Below are 21910 nucleotides of genomic sequence, written 5' to 3' on the forward strand. Positions count from 1 at the left end.
GAGAACATAGGCAAAACCTTCTCTTACAAATGTTTTCTCAGGTCAGTCTCCCAAAGCAACAGAAATAAGAGCAAAAATGAACCAGTGGGACCTAATAAAACTGACAAGCTTTTGCACAGCAAAGGAAACCAAAAAGAAAACAAAAAGACACCTTACAGAATGGGAGAAAATAATTTCAAATGATGCAACTGACAAGGGCTTAATCTCTAGAATATACAAGAAACTTATAGAACTCAACAGCAAAAAGGCAACAACCCAATTGAAAAATGGGCAAAAGACCTGAACAGATATTTCTCCAAAGAAGATACACAGATGGCCAACAAGCACATGAAAAAATGCTCAACATCCTTGATTATTAAAGAAATGCAAATCAAAACTACCATGAGGTACCACCTCATGCCAGTCAGAATGGCCATCATTAATAAGTCCACAAATAACAAATGCTGGAGGGGGTGTGGAGAAAAGGGAACCTTCCTGCACTGTTGGTGGGAATGTAATCTGGTACAACCACTATGGAGAACAGTATGGAGGTATCTTAGAAAACTATACATAGAACTACCATATGACACAGCAATCCCACTCTTGGGTATATATCCAGAAGAAACTTACCTTGAAAAAGATACATGCACCCGTATGTTCATTGCAGCACTATTCACAATAGCCAAGACATGGAAACAACCCAAATGTCCATCGACAGATGATTGGATTAGGAAGACATGGTGTATGTACACAAAGGAATATTATTCAGCCATGAAAAAGAACAAAATAATGCCATTTGCAGCAACAAGGATGGAACTAGAGACTCTCATACTGAGTGAAGTAAGTCAGAAAGAAAAAGAAAAATACCGTATGATATCACTTACATCTGGAATCTAATATATTGCACAAATGAACCTTTCCACAGAAAAGAAAATCATGGACTTGGAGAAAAGACTTGTGGTTGCCAAAGGGGGGGGGAGGGAGTGGGATAAATGAGGTGCTTGGGATTCATAGATGCAGACTATTGCCTTTGGAGTGTATTAGCAATGAGATCCTGCTGTGTAGCACTGGGAACTATGTCGAGTCACTTATGATGGAGCATAATAATGTGAGAAAAAATAATGTACACATGTGTGTGTAACTGGGTCACCATTCTGTACAGAAAAAAATTGACAGAACACTGTAAACCAGCTATAATAGAACAAAATAAAAATCATTATATAAAAAAATAGTTTACTAGAATACGGCTTGTTTTGCAGAATGAAAAAGAACAACGTGTCTAAGCACACTTCTTGCCTAGTCATAGCAATTATCATATCAGTACTGTTATTACTTGTATGTTTTCTTGTCTATCTAGTCTAGAGCCTTGCAACTCAAAGTGTGAAACTCAGCATTAGCATCACCTGGAGCTTATTAGAAATGCAGACTCTTGGGGCCAACTTAGTCAGAATCTACAAGTCAAACATGTCATTTCAAATTTTTATAAGCCATTTAAAAAGAGTAAAACTAAATGAAACTAATTGTAATAATATATTTTACCCAGTATCTCCAAATATTACCTCAAAATATAACCAGTATAAAAGTTATTGATATTTTACTTTTTCATTAGGGAATCTGAAATGCAATGTATGTTTTACACTTACAGCACACTTCAATTCCAACTATAAAGAAGTATATGCTGTATTCGACAACACAGATCTAGATTATAAGCTTTTTGAAGGCAGGAACTATTTTACAGACTATGGTTCAATGTCTAACAGGCACTGAAGGAATGTCTAATGAAGGAGTACATTAATGAACCTGGATTGAAGTGGTTCAACCACTTACTAACTTTGTGATCCTAGGCAAGTCTGAAATTTTTCCTCCAAAAAAAGGGAGATAAAAATACCTACTTCATGGGGACCTGCTGTATAGCACAGGGAACTCTACCCAACATTCTGTGATAATCTATATAGGAAAAGAATCTGAAAAAGTATGGATGTATGTACATGTATAACTGAATCAGTGTGCTGTACAGCAGAAATTATCTCCACATTGCAAATCAACTATACTTCAATAAAACTTTTAAAATATATAAAAATAAAAATATACCCACCTCATGAGTTTTTGCTATGGAGCAGTGGGTTAAGAGTCCAACTGCAGCAGCTCAAGTTGCTCCGGAGGCACAGGTTTGATCTCTAGCCCCGACCAGTGGTTTAAAGGATCCAGCATTGCCACAGCTACTGCACAGGACACAGCTATGGCTTGGATTCAATCCCTGGTCCAGGAACTTCTGTATGCATGGGTGCAGCCATAAATAGAAAAAAAAAACTATTTCATGGAGTTGTCACGAAGATTTTTAAAACCATTCCAATCATCGTTCAGTAATTCTCTATCCCTGAAATATGGTTTATTGACTTTATGGCTATCTGAAATTACATTAATTATTTATTGATGTTTCTATTTATTATGAATCCACCACTAGAATTCACATCTGTTTTCATCTATTGTTCTATAATCATCCATTCATCTAACAAATGTTTATCACGTGCTTATGTGTTCTAAGCACTATTCCAGGCACTCAGGATAGAATAATAAACATAAATGAAAGGCCCTGCTATTATGACAAGTTAAAATTTAAGTAAATAAATTACAAAAATTGACACAAACTCTGCATATAATACATATTCCATCAGTAAAACAAAATCTGATAAGCAAAACTTTAGACGAACTTGATTTTGAAATTAGAAGTTTGCATTTCAGGCCTAAAGTATTCACTAAATTGACCAAATCACAGAAAAAAATGCACCAATTTAAGACAATATGTTTGTTTTCACTTTTTGCTGTCTTGATCCAGAAACTAAATACAGTACTAAGGATGTTCAAACTTGACAATATTGTCTACATCTTATCTTGTCATAACCATTCAATGTTGCCCATCTCAAAAAGTTACAATTATTATCTTAAGCAATTCTTTTCTTTTTTTAAGAACATATATGGAATAGATCTCAGGTGACTGCCATAATTCAAAGATTTATTCTTCTAGGAAAACAACTGGAATAATCAAAACAACCTATAATATCTAAGTATGTAGCATTCTAAAGAGGAAAAGTGGGTTTTTAAAAAATGTTTGATTCTCAGATCCGTAAAAGTAAATCTAATCCATAATACAGCAGTAATAGTACTAACAACTCATGCAGAGTCAAGAACCCTGAGGTCTGAAACTAAGTCCCTAGTTGAGGTAGGAATGAGGGTAGGGATTGGAGAATGGGGTAGAGAAACAATAGGTATAGATGCTGAGAAAAAGGAAAAAGCTGAAGGAAATGGGGAAAAGCTCTGGTTTAAAAGAAGTCAAAAGAAAGGGGGAAACAGGAGTCTCTGGAATCTGAAGTTAAATAGCAGAAGACTCCATGGAATTCTGGTCGTGGCTCAGTAGGTTACAAACCCTACTAGTATCCACGAGGATGCAGGTTCCATCCCTGGCCTCACCCAGTGAGTTAAGGATCCTGTGCTGCTGTGGCTGTGGCATAGGCCCACAGCTGAAGCTACAATTAGACCCCTTAGCCTGGGAATTTCCATATCCCACAAATGCAGCCCTAAAAAGCAAACAAACAAGCAAACAAGAAGACTCTAAGATTAAAATGAGGGTGTATGGAAAATAGCAAAGGGAATGTAGCTAGAGCATTCCACACGCAAATTATTTATGTCAATTGTTAAGTTAAAATTACGCTGCTTAATTCACAGGGGAATCACAGGAGGATTAATGCAAAACATACTGAAAGAAATTAACAATTTCACTGAAGGAAAGAAACAAAAACAATTTTGGAATTACCATCTTACTGAAAAGTGGGTTCATTTCACAAAACCATGGAGGAATGGTTACCGTTTTGATTAGGAATAAAAACATTATTAGAAATACCATAATGGTAAATAGCATTGCTAAGATTGTATAATTGCATTTTGTTTTGTTTCACTTTTTGCCTTTTTAGGGTGCACCCTGCATATTTCTGCCATGGCAGTTTTAGAGCTGAAAGATGTAATTGCAGTATAGAGCATTTTAAAGGGTCAGAATGAGTAGTTTGATTGAATTAATGATGATACATTTATTGAGTACTTTGCAATTACCATTTACATACATCATTTTATTTAATGTAAGGAGACTGAGGCAAATTAAAATGACAATTAAACAAGGCAAGGGCATCAGTCAATAAGGTGGAAATTTAAAGTGGTCCTGCCACCTGTATTTATGAGAGCTCCTCTCAGGAAGGAGTGAATATTAAATATAGGTTAAAATGGAGTTCCTGTTGTGGCTCAGCAGAAATGAATCTGACTAGTATCCATGAGGATGCTGGTTTGATCCCTGGCCTCGCTCAGTGGGTTAAGGATCCCCCATTGCCATGAGCTGTGGTACAGGTTGCAGACACAGCTCAGATCCGGTGTTGCTGTGGCTGTGGCCAGTGGCTGCAGCTGTGATTCGACCCCCTAGGCTGGGAACCTCCATATGCTGCAGGTGTGGCCTTTATATAAACGTGTGTGTGTGTGTGTGTGTGTGTGAACATTTTAATAAGCTACTTGGGTTGGGCGGTAAAATCCAGGGATATGCACCAACAAGAAAAGATAGTCAGCAACTTGCATTCGAAGGAGAGAAAGTTCCCTCCCTGAGTGAAGTATATAATTTATGCCACGGCTGAATTGTATGATATAATGTTGTACTCTTGACTCCCTATTTGACTTCTAGATCCATTTTTTCTCTCTTCCAAGAAGCTGATCTCTATGAACTGTACCTGGGCTCCTTTACCCTCTGGCTTCTGGTTAGGGTTGGTCGCTGACAGGATATTAGAGAGCAATAAAACAGAGAAACTGAGGTATTTATCACACACACACACATATACATTCATACACACCACCACGCTTTTGCCATAGTTGTGGCAGTAGCTATGTTTCCCTATAACCACAATTGCTGCTGGGAGGTCCATCTTCCAAGGCTCCCACTCTTGCTGGGCTCTGGTAAGACGATTTCTTCCCTTTGCCTCTTCAAGCCTTCAAGAAATGGGATTTCCAGCCTCTTGCTAGTGACTGTGTGTTTCACCATCCTTGTGGGTTCCCTCACTCCAATCCATCTCTATAAATAGTTCCTTCAGTAAATTCTCTTCAGTTACCTGCCTCCCAGATGCCTTGAGTTTCTTTCCCGTCCAAACCTTGACCAAAACAAAAGGAGTCCTCCTTTTCTGCCCTTCTAACATAACAGTGTTTGGTCTAAATAAATGTAGGAGATACATACATACACACACACACACACACACACACACATATTTGTTAAGGTAATCAGTCCAAAAGGATGCCAAATCATGAGCCCGTTTGGGGTAACGATATGCCTTAATCCAACAGTGAAGAGTCATGAATGCTAGAATATACCCACACACATCACAGTTTTACCGAGGATGCTGAGTTTCAGGGGATTCAGAAGTAAAAGTTGTGTCCTCAAAAAGCTCTCAGTTTAATAAATAATAAATGAAAAATAATCATAATACTGGATAACATGAAATTATCAAAAATATACTTTTAAAGGGTCAAATTCTGTTGAGAATTAAATGGTCAATTATTTCTGACAAAAGTACAAAGACAACTCAATAGGGAAAGGACCATCCTTTTGACAAACAATGCCGGAAAAATTTGATATACATATGCAGAAAAAAATTAACTTCTATATTTATCTCACAGTACATATAAAAATTAGACTCCAACTAGGTCATCGACCTAAATTTAAGAGTTAAAACTACATAAAACTTCTGGAAGAAAACATGAAAAAATATTAGTGCTCTTGGGTGTGGGAAATATTCTTTAAATACAAAAAAAAGCATAAAAGACACTTACAGATCAATGGCAGTAAGACAAATAACCCAGTATTACAAATGGGCAAAAGGACTAAAGAGATAATTAACCAAAAAAGATACACTGATAACAAATAAGCACATGAAAAGATGTTCAACATTAGTCATTAAGGAAATGCAAATTAAAACCACAATGCTATACCACTATACTCCTGCCAGAATGGCTAAAATTAAAACAATAGACCACACTGTGTGTTGACAAGAATGTGGTACAGCTAGAACTTATATACACTGCTGGTGGATAAGCAAAACAGCAAAAACTTAGGAAAACAATTTGAGAGTTTTTGAAAGAGTTAAATATACACATACTTTATAATCCCACCATTACTAGGTATGTATCTGTATTCATGTCTGTTACATGGTATTGCTGTGCAGTAATACTATCACAAATGAAGCATTATAAAATAATACACATTGATTATCTCAGTTTCTGCAGTTCAGGAGTAAGGGCAAGCTCAGCTGTGTCATCTGCTTTAGGGTCTCACAAGTCTTATCTAAACCTCAGTTGGAGAAGCCATTGAGCCAGCAGCTTTAATTCCTTATGGATTATCAGGCTAAAGGCCAGTTTCTTGGTAGTTTTTGGCCAGATACTACCCTTGGCCCCTTGCCATATGGTCTTTTACAAAATGGTCACTTGAAAAGTCAGCAAGGCAGATAGAGTCCTTCCCCAATCAGGATGGGTTCACAATCTTGTATAACATAAAGGTATACATATAATCATGAATATCACCTTCGCCTTTTTTTTTTTTTTTTTTGGCCACACTCACACACGCAGAAGCTTCCAGGCCGTGGACTGAACCTGAGCCACAGCAGAGACAATGCCAGATCCTTAACCATTAGGCCAACAGGGAACTCCAAACTTGCTCTATCTTAATAGTTAGAAGCAAGTCACATTTATAATTCAATAAAGCTGGGGGATGGGGAAAAAAGCAAGTCACAAATCCCACTCACATTTAAAGGGGAAAAGATTATATAAGCACATGTATCATGAGGAGACTACCTTAGAGTCTATCTACCATGTTACTCAAGAGAAGTGAAACATATGCTCACACAAAAACTTGTACACAAATGTTCTTAGCAGTTTTATTTATCTTAGCCAAAAACGGGGGAAAAACTCAAAAAAAAAAAAAAACCACCCTTCAGAAATCCATCACCAAGTGAATGGATTGTGGTATATCCATAAAAAGGAACATTCAGTAATAAAAAGAAACAATCACTTGATACATGCAACAACATGGATGAACCTCAAAATACTTATACTGAGTGAAGTCACACAAAAGAGAATATATATTGTATGAATTTAGTATTCATTTATACTAAATTTCAGGAAATGTAAACTAATCTCTAATGACAAAGAAGAAGTCAGTGGTTGCATGGGAAAAGTGAAGGGAGGAGAAGATGGATTGTCAAGGGGCAATGAGGGAAGCTCTGCAGTGATGAGCAGTATGTTCATTATCTTGGTTGTAATGATGGTTTCACAGGTGCATACATATGTCAAAATTCATAAAACTGTGCATTTTAAGTGTTTGCAGTTTAATGTACCTCAATAAAGCTGCTAAACTATACCTTAGTTTTTAAAAAATATTTTAAAAAACACAGGATCCACTTTGTACAAGGGCACCATGTCATATTAACATACCCTGTTAAAATTAAAAAAATTTAATGATTTAACCATTGAGTGAAATTGATGTCAAGAAAAAGAGAACAGCATAGTTGTGCAAAGTATTTAGGATAGGCTATGTGAATCAGATGATATTTAAATGGCTTTTAAGGACAAATAAAGATTTTGAGCTGTATAGCACAGGGAACTCTTATCTAGTCACTTGTGATGGAACATAATGGAGGATAATGTGAGAAAAAGAATATATACACATGCATGACTGGGTCACTTTGCTGTACAGCATAAATTGACAGAACACTGGAAATAAACTATAATAAAATTTTTTTAAAGATTTTTATGTGTAGATATATATAAGGGCATGGCCTGCACAAAGATTGATAAATGCGTCTATTTATTCAAGAAATATGCATTAGAATTTGTGTCCCTAAGCCATATGCTAAACACTGAAAACTTTTGCTCAGCAAATTTCCAGACTACATTTGTGAAATTTGGAGGTTGCAAAGGATATTACGCTCAAAATTCAGCTGCATTTTTCATAGTGCTCCTATTCACTAACTTTCTGAATAATTCTTTCCCCATTGTAGAAGCAAGAGATTACATTAAAAGGCAGCAAATTAAATAAATAGATTCAAAGTACATCAACATGAAGTTTTTTACATGTGATCAGTCTGCACGTGGTTAATAGATAATTACAAAACTGCTATGCTGGCTAAAAAGCAAAAACTATGTATCTCTGATAGTCACTTTGGGATTCTATTTTCTTTTCCGAAGATTTATGGGTTACTGTAGAATAACCACGTGATTTATCATCCAGACTTTTACAGTGATGGGTGCTGATAATTATTATTCCGGACAACAGGACTCAGCCAAACTGTCCCAGACAAAAGATGCATAATCACGAGAGTTATGTGGAGATTTTTAAATTTTATTTTAAGGTTATAAGTACAAATTCCTGAGCTCTACCCCAGACCCACTGAATCAGAATCTCTGGTGTGGGATTTGGGAAGTCATAATCAAACTGCCATGCTTCGAAAGCCTTGGACTCTAAATTGATATCATTAAAAGCTCTTTGAGGAAAAGGAATGGACTGGGGGCATATGCACACTGTGGTATATGGAATGACTGACCAATGGGGATCTGTTATATAACCCAGGGAACTTTTAACCAATATTCTGTGATAATCTATATGAGAAAAGAATCTGAAAAAGAATGGATGTGTATATATGTATAACTGAATCACTTTGTTGTACCACAGAAATTATCACATTATAAATCAACTAAACTAGGAGTTCCCATCGTGGCGCAGTGGTTAACGAATCCGACTAGGAACCATGAGGTTGCGGGTTCGGTCCCTGCCCTTGCTCAGTGGGTTAACGATCTGGCGTTGCCGTGAGCTGTGGTGTAGGTCGCAGACGCGGCTCGGATCCCGCGTTGCTGTGGCTCTGGCGTAGGCCGGTGGCTACAGCTCTGATTCGACCCCTAGCCTGGGAACCTCCATATGCCGTGGGAGCGGCCCAAATAAGTAGCAAAAAGACAAAAAAAAATAAATAAATAAAATAAAATAAATAAATAAATCAACTATACTTCAATAAAACTTTAAAAAAATAAAAAATAAAGACTTTGAATTCTTAAAGTCTATGTTTAATAAGGGGGTTCTGAACATTGACTGGGTATCTGATGATAGCAGGGAATTATTAAATCTCCTACTGTAATAATTATATTGTGATAAGAGAATGTCCTTATTTTTAGGAAATACACATAGCTGCATTTAAGAGTGATGTGTGCATTTTTCAACTGATTCTGAGAATATTTAACACATACAAATAAAGCTGACAGTGGGTACACACATGTTCACTGGACTATTTCTTTAAATTTTTCTGTAAGTTTGAACTTTCTTATTATAAAATGTTGCGAGGAGAAGACTACTAAGGAAAAACTTTGTGTATAAGTAGACAGCATTATTGTTATAAGTACTCTGAAGAACTATGACCCCAAACATGGTAAATTAAATGATTACTAAAAAGTCCATCCTGCAATTCCTCTTCTTGGACTTTTTCTTAAGAAAGAACAATGACAAAAATAATAACTCCAGAATTTAAAACAGTGTTATTGTTACAATATTCAAAATGTGTAGCAATAATAGCATGTTTAAGTAAGTTATGGTGCATTGGTACATTCAATGAAGGGACTATTATTCCACAATTTAAAAAGTCATCGTTGGAGTTCCTGCTGTAGGCAGTGAGTTAAGAATCTCACTTAAGTGGCTCTGATTGTTGCAGAGGTGTGATTTGGGTCCCCAACCTGGCACGGTGAGTTAAAAGGATCCAGCTTTACTGCAGCTGTGGAGTTGGTCTCAGCTGAGGCTGAGATTCAATCCCTAGCCCAGGCACTTCCATATGCTGAGGGTGCGGCCATAAAATTAAAAAAAGAAAAAAGAAGGGAGGGAGGGAAGGAGGGAAAAAAATAAAATAATCATTGTCAACAATATATTGCATACATTTTGCTATGCGGTTACATAACTAGGTGCAAAAAGAATCCGAAATTTTATCTGTGCTATATAAAATTTATGGATTCAAGTGAACAGAACTGGAAGTTTGTAAGTAAAGCGTTATTTGAAAAGCAGTTTTTTCCCTTATTTCATTTCTTTATTTCGAATTCTACTAACGATGGTGTGTAACAATAATGCATTTTTTTAAAAAGTCCTTAGCTTTTACCTTAATTCGGTCCCACAGGCAGTAAAGGTCAGTTCATAATTTGCTGAACAACTGAATAAGACCTAAGGTACCTCAACTGATTAATGCTTAACTAATTTGAGATAGCCACAGAACCGTTTTGTCGACTACAGATATAACAAACATTACGTGTAAACCATGTTGCTGAAAGGTCTCCCAACATCCCAGGACCAAAATGTGTGAGTTAAATGCACGACGACAAACATGGCAAAAAAAAAAAAATACTACCTGTCACATGGGATGGGCATGTCGGGATTTTTCTCCGTGAAAGGTTTTTGATCCCAAGCTGCCTCTTACTTTCACCAAAAAGAAATGGTTCCAGAGTCCCAGGCAAGGAAGGAGACTGTTCCCTTGCCCAGGAGGCTGAAAACCGCTCCTTGTGAGCAGAAGGCTTCCTAAGTCCTCCAGTACTCTTCGATTCCCTAGTTGCTAGGTTTACTTGCTAAGGCACCAACCGTCTCGCAGGAAGAGGGGGACGGTGCACTAGCTTTTGGCGTCGTAGCGAATCCTCTCTAAACGGAGCTAATTTGTTCCGGGAGGAAACATTCAGCTCCTCTAAGAGCGACGGGAAGGAAAGGAGAGGCTGGGAGTGACGCCACTGAACCGCGGAGGATTGTGGGAGGAGGTTGTCGCCAATTTCCCCTCCCCCTCCCCCCTCCCAGCCAAGATGTCTGACATGGAGGATGATTTCATGTGCGATGATGAGGAGGACTACGACTTGGTGAGGCGCAGGGGACAGAACTCTGGGGTTGGAAGTGGTTTCTTGCTTTAGAGGCCGAGGCAGGGGCGACCGCCGCTTCTCCCCGTAGAACATGTGCTCCTTCCAGCCTCTCCCGGAGCAGTGACAGGACGAGTTTACCTCCTCCCACTTCGCGCACCGGGCCGGGGCCCTGCTTCTCCCGCATGGGGGAGGGGAAGGTAAAGGAGGCAGTGAAGAGGGTCCCGAGCGTTGTGTTCCCAAGTCCGAGCGCCAACTCGGTTTACATGGGCACTCCTGACCTCCGGCGTCCGGTTATCGGTGTCTCCTCCTTCCTGCCTCCCGCGCAAGCCGCCTTGGGGACCATGCAGCGGTTTAGGCCCCGGCTCTGCCCTTTTGGGCTCAGCATTCTCGGCCCCTCTAATTCACACTTGAAGTGAGCGAATGCGAAATGCTAGGGGAAGGGTCCGAAAACTAGGGGCCTTACTACTCCCAGGCCTGACAGCCAAACACCACTCTGAGCCTCCTGTAAACAGAGCTTAGGTTAGTCTTGTCCAGGGTGCGTTTTGGTTTAAGGTGAAGGTGCAGTGGAGAATTGAGAGCAAGGCTAGCTTAAAAATAATAGTTTAGCTACTTGTTTTGTTTTAAGAAAACAGTTGGGCAGGAGGTTTTGCTTTTTGTTTGAGGCTTTTGGGGGCAGGGAGGGGAAGGGGTATAAGGGGGTTGACCCAATGGCTTTTTTCTTTATTTAGAAATTTCCCAATATTCAAAGTTAAAAGTATCAACAGTGGAGAAATAAACGAATTTATGTTGCTGAATGGTTGTTTTTAAAGATTCAAGGTTTAATTTATGAACGGATTTACGGGGTGATTTTTTTTAATTCACTATGGGGTATTTCAAGTTGATAATCAAAAATATTATCTGTGTGGGAACTAAGAAAAATGATCTCGACCAAGAATTAGCATCACCTTGGCTTTGCTTTTTATTTGGGGGACGTTTTTCTGCATGATTCTTGTATATTATGGTGATGCCTGCATTATCAAAAAATTATGAAATAGATACTTAGGGAAGTCTGGCCCATAAGGCCAGAGTCTCAAGATGTTAATATATCGTTTTGAAGTAGTGTAAATCTTTTTATAGGCATTTGCAATACTTTCCCTTTAAGAAGAAAACACATTTGGAAGGGGGAGAGGAAGGAGATGCTTGCTATTACCTAAAATTTGTAGTAGAGGTTTTGGTAATTCTTAAAGTTAAACGTAGAGTTATGCTGGTAGTTATGATTTCTGCCTTAGATTTTAGTTTGTGCAAACAGGCCAGTTTTAGGCAGTGCCTGAAGTCCATTAAGAATGTTGCTTGTAACTTCAGCATTTTTATTTATTACATGTTTATATTACAGACATTTTTTTAACTATGAAAGTGTTTTTAATTATGTCTGTGGTTTTAGTTTGTTTTTGAATGTTTGTGCTTATCTCTTTTCTAAGCAATAGTTTTTTGAATACATGATTTATTAATACTTTGATTAACTTGAAGATCATCGGTGAGACTGTAATGAAGGAATGGCAGTAAGAACCTCTCCGGGAGTTCCTCTCATGGCTCAGTGGAAATGAATCTGACTAGCATGCCTGAGGACACAGGAGCGATCCCTGGCCTCCTTCAGTGGGTTAAGGATCCACTGTGATGTAGGTTGCCAACACGGCTGGGATCCTGAGTTTCTGTAGGCTGGCAGCTACAGCTCCCATTTGACCCTCAGCCTGGGAACCTCCATATGCCATGGGTGCAGCCCTTAAAAAAAAAAAAAAAATCCATCTCATGAAGTAGTCAGTTCATTTTTGCAGAGATTTTAATTAAACATACATGATTTAACTTGGCTCTGTTTCTCCATTCCTTAAGGGCCTACACTACATGTACAGTATAAAATTGAACATGCAATTGTTTTAACTTTTTTTATCTCTTAACCAAAAAAGTAAGATTTTAACTATCACATGATTAAATAAAAGTTCTCCCAACATTCTGTTAAATAGTCCTCTCTTCCCCTCATATCTCATTAGCATATATATTATTTTTTTACTAATGTAATTTTCTTAAGCCATTGTATATTTAAAAAAAAAAAGATTAAAGGGGCTGGTTGCCATGTCATGTTTATATGTTGCCAAAAGAGAAGTGCTTTTTTGTTTTTGTACCTTTTTTTTTTTTTTTTTTGCTCTTTAGGGCCGCACTCTCGGCATTTGGAGGTTCCCACGCTAAGGGTCTAATCAGAGCGGAGCCACAGACACAGCAACGCAGTATCCCAGCCACGTCTACAACCTACACCACAGCTCCTGGCAATGCTGGATCCTTAACCCACTGATCCATTCCAGGGATTGAACCCGAAACCTCATGGTTACTAGTCAGATTTGTTTCTGCTGAACCATGAGAGGAACTCCTGTTTTAGTGGTTTTTTTGGTCTGGGTCGTTTATGTTTGCTTAGGATTTAAGAGTCAACAGAATTGACTTGCTATTTTAGGGAAACTTTTTTTTTTTTAATGTTTGTCGGAATATTTGCCATCACCTCATTTTAATGAAAATCTTAACAAGAACCATGAGTATCCTAACTAAAGGATTTGGTATATATTTCATAAGTTGTCTGTTGATAAATTTTAATACCCTAAATCACTTCTTGTTCTTGCCCAGTACAGTAGATATAGATAAGATACCACTGGAAAAAGTAAAAATGTTTCTAAGACTGTGCTTTTTTAATCCAAGAAAGTAAATAATCGTTTGTGCCCAGGAGCTGAAAGAAGAGAGAACTGAGTTGGTTAAAAAAAAAAAAGAAGAAGAAGAAACAGGAGAGTTCCCATCATGGCTCAGCAGTAACGAACCTGACTAGAAACCGTGAGGACGAGAGTCCCTGGGCTTACTCAGTGGATTAAGGATCTAGCGTTGGAGTGAGCTGTGGTGCAGGTCACAGACGAGGCTTGGATCCCAAGTTGCTGAGGTGCTGTGGCTGTGGTATAGGCCAGCAGTTGTAGCTCCAATTCAGCCCCCCAGCCAGGGAACACATGCCAAAGGTGTGGCCCTAAAAAACAAAAAAAGAAGAAGAAGAAGAAGAAGAAACAGGAATTCCTGTTGTGGCTCAAGGATTTTGTTACCCGACTAGTATCCATGATGATGCAGGTTTGCCTGGCCTCGCTAAGTGGTTTCAGAATGCGGCAGTACTGTGAGCTGTGGTGTAGGTCACAGACACAGCTCAAATCCCACCTGGCTCTGGTATAGGCTGGCAGCTGCAGCTCCAATTCGATCCTTCATCCGGGAACTTACATACGCTGCACGCTCTGCCCTAAAAAAAAAAAAAGCAGCAGCAGCAAATTCAGTATTCTTAACTTCTTATTTCTAAGATCTTTGCTATTTTTATTTGAGACTAAAACAGGCATAAATGTAGCCTCAATAAGCAGTGAATGGAGAAGTGGAAAATGGTACAGTAAATGTCTTTTAATTCAATGATAATTTTACAGATTTATATGCTAATGGTGTTAATAGTAACAATTAATAATAACTGTAGTGCCATTCATTAATATACTATATACTAATAGTGTTAATGAATAACTGATGTGCCATTCATTAATAAGGCCATTGGTAAGTTAAATGTATTGTAATTCCATAATCCAGCCATTCTAGCATGAAATTGATTAGTACTTTTAATAATCTTTTTATAAAGAATTTAAGACAAACTGACTTCATACTAAAAATAATTCTTTAGTAGTTCCCTGTTATAGGTAGGGCATTGTATATTTGTACTTAAATGTATTACAAGTAAAAAAAAAAAATCATTGAGGAACTTCCTACTATGGCACAGTGGGTTAATAACCCAGCATTGTCTCTTTGGTGGTATGGGTTCAATCCCCAGCCTGGCACAGTGGGTTAAGGATCATGCGTTGCAGCAGCTGTAGCATAGGTTGCAGTGATGGCTAGGATTTGATCCCTGGCCTTTGGAGCGTTCATATGCATGGGTATGGCCAAAAAAGAATTAAAAAAAAAAAAATAGTTGAAAAGGTAGACTAAGTGTACCTGTTCAAATATATTACCAAGCTGTAAGCTTCATCTTAGTCACCTAGTCAGGCTTATAATTATGATTAGTGCTTGAATGTATGGAGGTTCCCAGGCTAGGGGTTGAATCGGAGTTGTAGCCACCGGCCTACACCACAGCCACAGCAACGCCGAATCCTTAACCCGCTGAGCAAGGCCAGGGATCGAACCTGCAACCTCATGGTTCCTAGTCGAATTTGTTAAACATTTAGCCACGACAGGAACTCCAGTATTATTATTCTTGTCTTAGTAGTCTTTTTTAATGCCCTAGAAATTTACTTCCCTTTTGTCTTCTTTGAAAGGGGAGAGAGGAGAGTCTTAGCTGCAGGATATCTTACAGAATCTCTTATTTGTCATCATTTTAACAAGATCAGACAAATGATGTCATGTTATAAAGAACCTTAAAACATGGTTTTAAACAAAACACTAACTTCTATTTTTTGAAAAGGCTTTTGAATTTATGTGAATAGAGTATATACTTTGAAAAAGTAGTAGATAAATATAGGATGGGGCAAAAAGTAAGACTCACTTGTCATTCATTGTGCATATAAGGATCTTGGAGGTTACGGGTTATTTTATTCTGAGACTGTTGTCACTTAGAGCTTTGGAGACAAAATCTTGGGGATCTTTAAGAATAGATTTTCAAACAAAATACTTTTTGTGGCCTTGGCCAGTGTTTTCTGTGCTCTGCACACATTTGGAATTCTGCATGTAGTCTTAACAAAGATGAAATTTGATTATATAGTTGAGGCTTTTAAAAGAAACGTGACATGTTTTGAGTTCGTGTCGTGGCTCAGTGGTTAACGAATCCGACTAGGAACCATGAGGTTGCGGGTTCGATCCCTGGCCTTGCACAGGGGGTTAACAATCCGGCGTTGCCGTGAGCTGTGGTGTAGATTGAAGACGTGGCTCGGATCCCGCGTTGCTGTGGCTCTGGCGTAGGCCGACGGCTACAGCTCCGATTAGACCCCTAGCCTGGGAACCTCCAAATGCTGTGGGTGCAACCGAAGAAATGGCAAAAAGACAAAAAAATAAAAGAAATGTGACATGTTTAATTGTAAATAATGTTAAACACTTCCTAAATTATCATTAGTATGAGCACTGTTAATACTAATAATGCAGATACTAATAGGTATTAATAATAGTTGGATTAACTAATAATAATAGTAGATAAATTATGATACATTCATGTGTTGGTATGCTCTGTCAGCATCTCACACCATTTTTCTAAAGAATATTCAGTGATAGGGAAAACTTGATAAATTGTATTAGTCAGGACTCTTGGGTGGAAGGAATAGGAGTACATGTCACAAGATGTAAAGTGTTATCTTGCTAGTATTGTAATGGCAAAGGCAAAAAAGTCTTCCTTGCTAGGGCTAAGTTAAACCCTAGGAAGGACTTTACGATTCAACTTAGGCCTTTGTGGCCTTCTGTGAACCACTCACTCACTGTAGAGAGGGAGGATAGGTTGCTTGCTCTTCTTTGTGGGAGGAGCACTGTAATTGAAAACCCATACACAGGAGAGGAAGAGTTATCTGTCTTTGCTATGCCCATATTGAACACTTGTCCACTATAAATATGTGATCCGTATTATGATTTTGTTGAGTGGGAATGAGATTTTCTTATTTTGCTGGATGGGAAAAATATAGGGAAAATATCTGGAAAATGTGAAGAATGTCAAGAAAATTTTAAAATGTTTTTATTTCGTGCAGACCTTTCTCAGTCAAGCTATATTACTTTTTATTGCTGGTGGCAGAGAGTATGGGTTTCAGGGTACAAATGATGAACAGAAATCTTACTTTTGGCGTTATCATTATGGCTCATCAGGTTAGGAAACTGACATAGTGTCTTTGAGGATGCTGGTTCGATCCCTGGCCTTGCTCAGTGGGTTAGGGATCCAGTGTTGCCTCAGGCTGCAGTATAGGTCACAGATGTGGCTCATATCCCTCATTGCATTGGAAATGAAGGCAGGCAGCTTCATTTCTAATTTGACACCAACCTGGGAACTTGCATATCCTGCAGGTGTGGGCTGTTAAAAAAAAAAAGAAAGAAAGAAAAGAAAAGGAAAAAATCCTACTTTGATTTTGGAGGACCAAAGAGTGATTTTGTCATTGCTCAAAATTTTTTAGAGTTCTTCAGAACCTGAAGCATCTAGCTTTTAAAATAGGTAGTACATGCACATGGCTCACAAACGTGAAATGTTAAGATAAGATTTCCTTTCCATTTTTGTTCCCCATTTGCCCTCTTCCCATTCCTCTCCATAGGTAACCAAACACACATTTTTATCACCCTCTTTTTTTTTTAATCAGGATATGGCATATTACATGTATTGTTTTATACTTTGTTTTTTAATCTTAGAGACTGTTCTATAGAAGAATGCAGAGAACTTAATTTTTTTTATAGCTACATTGATTGTGTGTGGATTTACCATACTTTATTTAACCAGTTCTCCTTTGACAAGAATTTGGCCTGTTTTTTTCCTCTTAGAAACAATGAAGCTTTTTTTTTTTTTTAAAAGGCAATTATAGCTATGTTTTCTCCATTTCATAGGTGTCAAAATTGTGTGAGTTAGGTTTGATAAATAAGTTGGACCATCAAACTAGAAGATGCTCTTTTAGGTTGGTACTAATGAAGTTAGTTTTCTTAAGAATTTCAAAAGTGCTACTTAATAATCTATGTCAGTATAATTGGAATAAATTACAACCTCTTAAAGTTACTGCTTTAAAGAAAAACATTGGTTTAGAATATAAGTTTGGGTATATTTTCAAAAAGGCCTATTGCATTACCTCATAGGTGTACCCTGTATAATGAAATCAGAGGTTCAAGCAAGGATAACTAAGAATGTCATTATAAGATCTCCCATAAGTAATGGGAGACAGCTCTTATGTGATAGTAAGGTAAACTTAAGGCTTTTCACCCGTTATGTAAATCTGTAAACTATGAGTATCCACAGAGTAAATTTGTGCACTTATTTTATATCCCAAAATTAACACATGGACCTCAGCAAGAATTAGACTTCCTATAGGGTTCATCCTCCATAATTGACAGGAGAGAAACTGAAACATCCTATTGTGAGTGACTTACCTAATTTACACAACAAATTAGTGAACGAGGCAAAACTAGAGCCCAAGTCTAATGACTTTAATGATATCTTGTTAGAAAATTTGTTTTGAAGACTGAACATTTAGGACAGATAAATGAATGTTATAATTTATACCATAGACAAATTAGGTCCCATTAATTTGAGTGAAATTTTTAAAAGTTTGGATAATTTTATGAATGGCTGAACCACAAATGGCTACCTAGGACTTGGATTATACCTAGCCCTTAAGGATAATGAGGCTTTGTGCTAGATGCCCCAGCATCTAATAATATAGATGTCTAGACATGGGCAAAGCTTGGGAAGCATCATTAGTGGTGAGTCTTGTTTTCCTTGAGCACATTTCTCAAGACCTTTATTGTCAAGAGATAAGGAGTAAGTAGATAACTATGGAACTGAGTTACATTTTAACATAGAGTAAAATTGCCCCTGCCTGCTGTGTGTTGTGTTATTTTTGGAGCATTCACCCACTTCTCATTTCAATTAAAACAGTCACTTATTGAGCATTTTGTAATATACCAGGTTCTGGGGATATCAAGATGAGTAAAAGAAATTTCCTGCTTTTGAGCTCATGGTGGGGCTGGTGAGGGGAGATGGGAACAATATACACGTAAGACTCCTTGTCCGAGACATGCTTGTTATGTAGAAGCATGTCCAAGGAGAAAATTTATTTTGCTAAGAAGCGTTGGAGAAAGAATAACAAGGTAAGCCATGATGAATACCTTTTCCAAGAGTGTTTGTGATGGGGAGCATCATAGGAGACAAGTGGGGAGTTAGTTGGGTGGGGAAGTGGTATAGAATTCCTAGCAGAGAAAATATATGCCAAAGCAGAGATTTTTAAACTGCTTGACATAAATAGATTTGGGCAGTGTGGATGGGTAACAGATTGTTTTGGGAAGATGTCAGGACATGAGTTTATATAAATAGATTGGAACTACTATGAATTTTAGTGGGTTTTAACACTGTTCCAGTGCTTGATTCTTCTTCATATATTGCTTAAATTCTTTGCTTTCTTTCTTTCTTTTTTTTTTTTTTTTTTTTTTAGAGGCGTTCTCGAGGCACATGGAGGTTCCCAGGCTAGGGTCAAATCAGAGCTGTAGCCTCTGGCCTACACCACAGCCACAGCAATGCCAGATCCGAGCCGCATCTGCGACCTACACCACAGCTAATGTAATGCCAGGTCCTTAACCCACTGAACGAGGCAGGGATCAGACCTGCATCCTCATGGATGCTAGTCAGATTTCATTTCCTCTAAGCCACGATGGGAACTCCATAAATTCTTTGTTTTTTAAAGCATTCTTAATCTATAGGTTAAATTTCTATTTATCTATTTAAAACATTTTGTTTATGCTATTATAAATTATAGTTATCTCCTCTTCATCTGACATAAACGAATCAGTTTAGCAATAATACGTCTCCTATATTCCCTATTTTAACCAATGACATTGTGTGTAACCAAGTCAGTGGTAGTCATTAGAGATGACTTTTCCCTCTTTCTTGTGCCCATGTGGTGGGTTTTTTTAATTCTATATCCTTAACATTGCATATAGTTATTCTATCCCCTTCCTTAACTCCCTATTCTACTGTTTGAACGGAATCAGGACTTCATCATGTCTTGGCCAGACTATTGTAAGAGTATCCAATGGACTACTCCATTGCTACCCGAGTATTCTTCCTAAAACACAAATCTAATTATTTCCTTATAAGATCTTTTAGTGGGTCTCCATTTGAGCTAAACTCCTTGCACATTGTATAGTTTTCTTCCTCTGATACCATTTTTTGCCTTAACAGCTCTACTCAAAATCCTGTGCTTCAGCCCAATCAGACTATGGCAGATATACAAGGCCATGTTAAGCTTCCATGCTTTTGCATATGTTAATTGTTTTGTTTCCAGTGCCTTTCCTTGTTCTTCAGAACGTCTATTCATATTTTTAGATCTGGTTCAGATAACTTTTCCTTCTTTTGACTCATGTAAGTGTAGTTGATTACTCCTTTTCTGAACTGCCACTGTTCCTAGTATGTGTCTCTTCTTGCTTTTATTGTGTTATATTGGTATTTCATTTGCATATCTGTCTCTGACCATGCATAGCTTGAGGGAAAAGACTTAATTTGCCTTTGTTTGAGCAACATTTAATTGCTGGTTTATACTAAAGATCTTTATCATTAAGTATAAGTAATAGATACCTACACAACAGAGTTATTCTAAAGACTTTTCAAAATATGTTCAGTTTAAAAAGTCATGCCTATGTAATAACTAAAGTATACTTTGCTGTAGTGCACAGTTTGGATTAATGGTGTAATAGCCTGAGCTGCACATGGCAGGTTAGTGATGTCCTGGAGGCTGCAATATAGTGTTGCAGATCATAACAAGAGACTTGCCAATTATAAGAAGCCAATCAGTAACATGCCCATTGTGCCAAATCTCCTGTATTTATACATTTCAGTAGTTACACCTAAGAATTAAATTGCAATTATACCAAAAAAAACTACACACATTTCACTTCTTAACCCATGTTATGTGAAACACCAAAAGAATACATTCACAAAAAGTTGAGGGCTGGATTAAGTCTTATCTCATTTGTAGTGATTGGGGGAGTTTATTTAGAGTTTGGAAATATCATTAATCTGGAGCCAGCCAGTACAAGAGACATTTAGACATGGTAAGAGGTGTAAAGATTTCTATCTTCAGCAGTGTTATAATCAGTCCAATAATTTCCAGTAATTGAAGTTAACCTTCTGGCAATCCATGTTCTACTCATGTGTACCTCTTAGCTTCTACTTACTTCTTATATCCTGGCCTAGATACTTTTTCACTAATCTGTTATGGGCTATGAAACTAGAAATAAATGGGCTTTGAGTAAGAATCTAGATTCTTAGACATGGTGATAGATTTTTTTTATTACTCAATGAATTTTATTACATTTATAGTTGTACGATGATCATCACAGCCAAATTATAGCATTTCCATCCCACACCCCCAGCACATCCCCCCACCCCCCAACTTGTCTCATTTGGAAACCACAAGTTTTTCAAAATCTGTGAGTCAGTTTCTGTTCTGCAAAAACGTTCATTGTGTCCCTTTTTTAGATTCCACATGTAAGTGATAGCGTATGATGTTGGTGTCTCACTGTCTGACTTCACTTAGTGTAATAATTTCTAGGTCCATCCATGTTGCTAAAAATGCCTTTATTTCATTCCTTTTAATGACCGAGTAATATTCCATTGTGTATATGTACCAAATCTTCTTGCTCCACTGCTCTGTTGATGGATATTTGGGATGTTTCCATGTCTTAGCTATTATATATAGTGCTGCGATGAATATTGGAGTACATGTATCTTTTTGAGTCATGGTTTTTCTCTGGATAGATACCCAGAAGTTGGGTGGCTGAATCAAATGGTAATTCTATTTTCAGTTTTCTGAGGAGTCTCTGCACTGTTTTCCACAGTGGTTGCACCAATTTACATTGCCACCAACAGTGTAATAGGGTTCCCTTTTCTCCATACCCTCTCCAGCATTTACATAGATTCTTTGATGATGGCCATTCTGGCCGGTGTAAGGTGGTACCTCATAGGGGTTTTGATTTGCATTTCTGTAATGAGTGATGTTGAACATCTTTTCATGTGTTTTTTTTGGCCATCTGTATGTCTTCTTTGGAGAATTGTCTGTTCAAATCTTCTGTCCATTTTTTGATGGGGTTGTTTGTTTTTTTGGTATTGAGATGCAGAAGGTGTTTATAAATTTTGGAGATTGATCCCTTGTCAGTCTCTTCATTTGCAAGTATTTTCTTCCATTCTGTGGGTTGTCTTTTCGTTTTGTTTAGGGGATGATAGCTGTTAATCAAGAGGATT

The 21910-nt window shown here is 37.7% G+C and overlaps 2 protein-coding genes across 6 annotated transcripts in view; one reads left to right on the forward strand and one right to left on the reverse strand.

The window, feature by feature from the left end:
* GALK2 (galactokinase 2) overlaps nt 1-10730 on the reverse strand; it is a 171672-nt gene extending 160942 nt beyond the window's left edge. Inside the window, exons 1-2 of one of the 4 annotated variants that reach the window (XM_003121519.6) lie at nt 10431-10730; nt 2075-2251 (exon numbers count right to left, since the gene is read on the reverse strand). In XM_003121519.6, coding sequence (XP_003121567.4) covers nt 2075-2079 — 5 coding nt within the window. In that variant the 5' untranslated portion in view covers nt 2080-2251; nt 10431-10730. The remainder of the gene's footprint in view (nt 1-2074; nt 2252-10430) is intronic. The other 3 variants (XM_021073702.1, XM_021073712.1, XM_005659628.3) reach the window with 3 other exon arrangements.
* Nucleotides 10767-21910, forward strand: part of COPS2 (COP9 signalosome subunit 2) — a 32139-nt gene continuing 20995 nt past the window's right edge. Inside the window, exon 1 of one of the 2 annotated variants that reach the window (XM_021072083.1) lies at nt 10767-10923. In XM_021072083.1, the coding sequence (XP_020927742.1) occupies nt 10870-10923 (54 nt within the window). In that variant the 5' untranslated portion in view covers nt 10767-10869. The remainder of the gene's footprint in view (nt 10924-21910) is intronic. The other variant, NM_001105301.1, reaches the window with a different exon arrangement.

The sequence above is a fragment of the Sus scrofa genome, chromosome 1, assembly GCF_000003025.6.
Source record: "Sus scrofa isolate TJ Tabasco breed Duroc chromosome 1, Sscrofa11.1, whole genome shotgun sequence".
In the NCBI taxonomy this organism is placed as follows: domain Eukaryota; kingdom Metazoa; phylum Chordata; class Mammalia; order Artiodactyla; family Suidae; genus Sus; species Sus scrofa.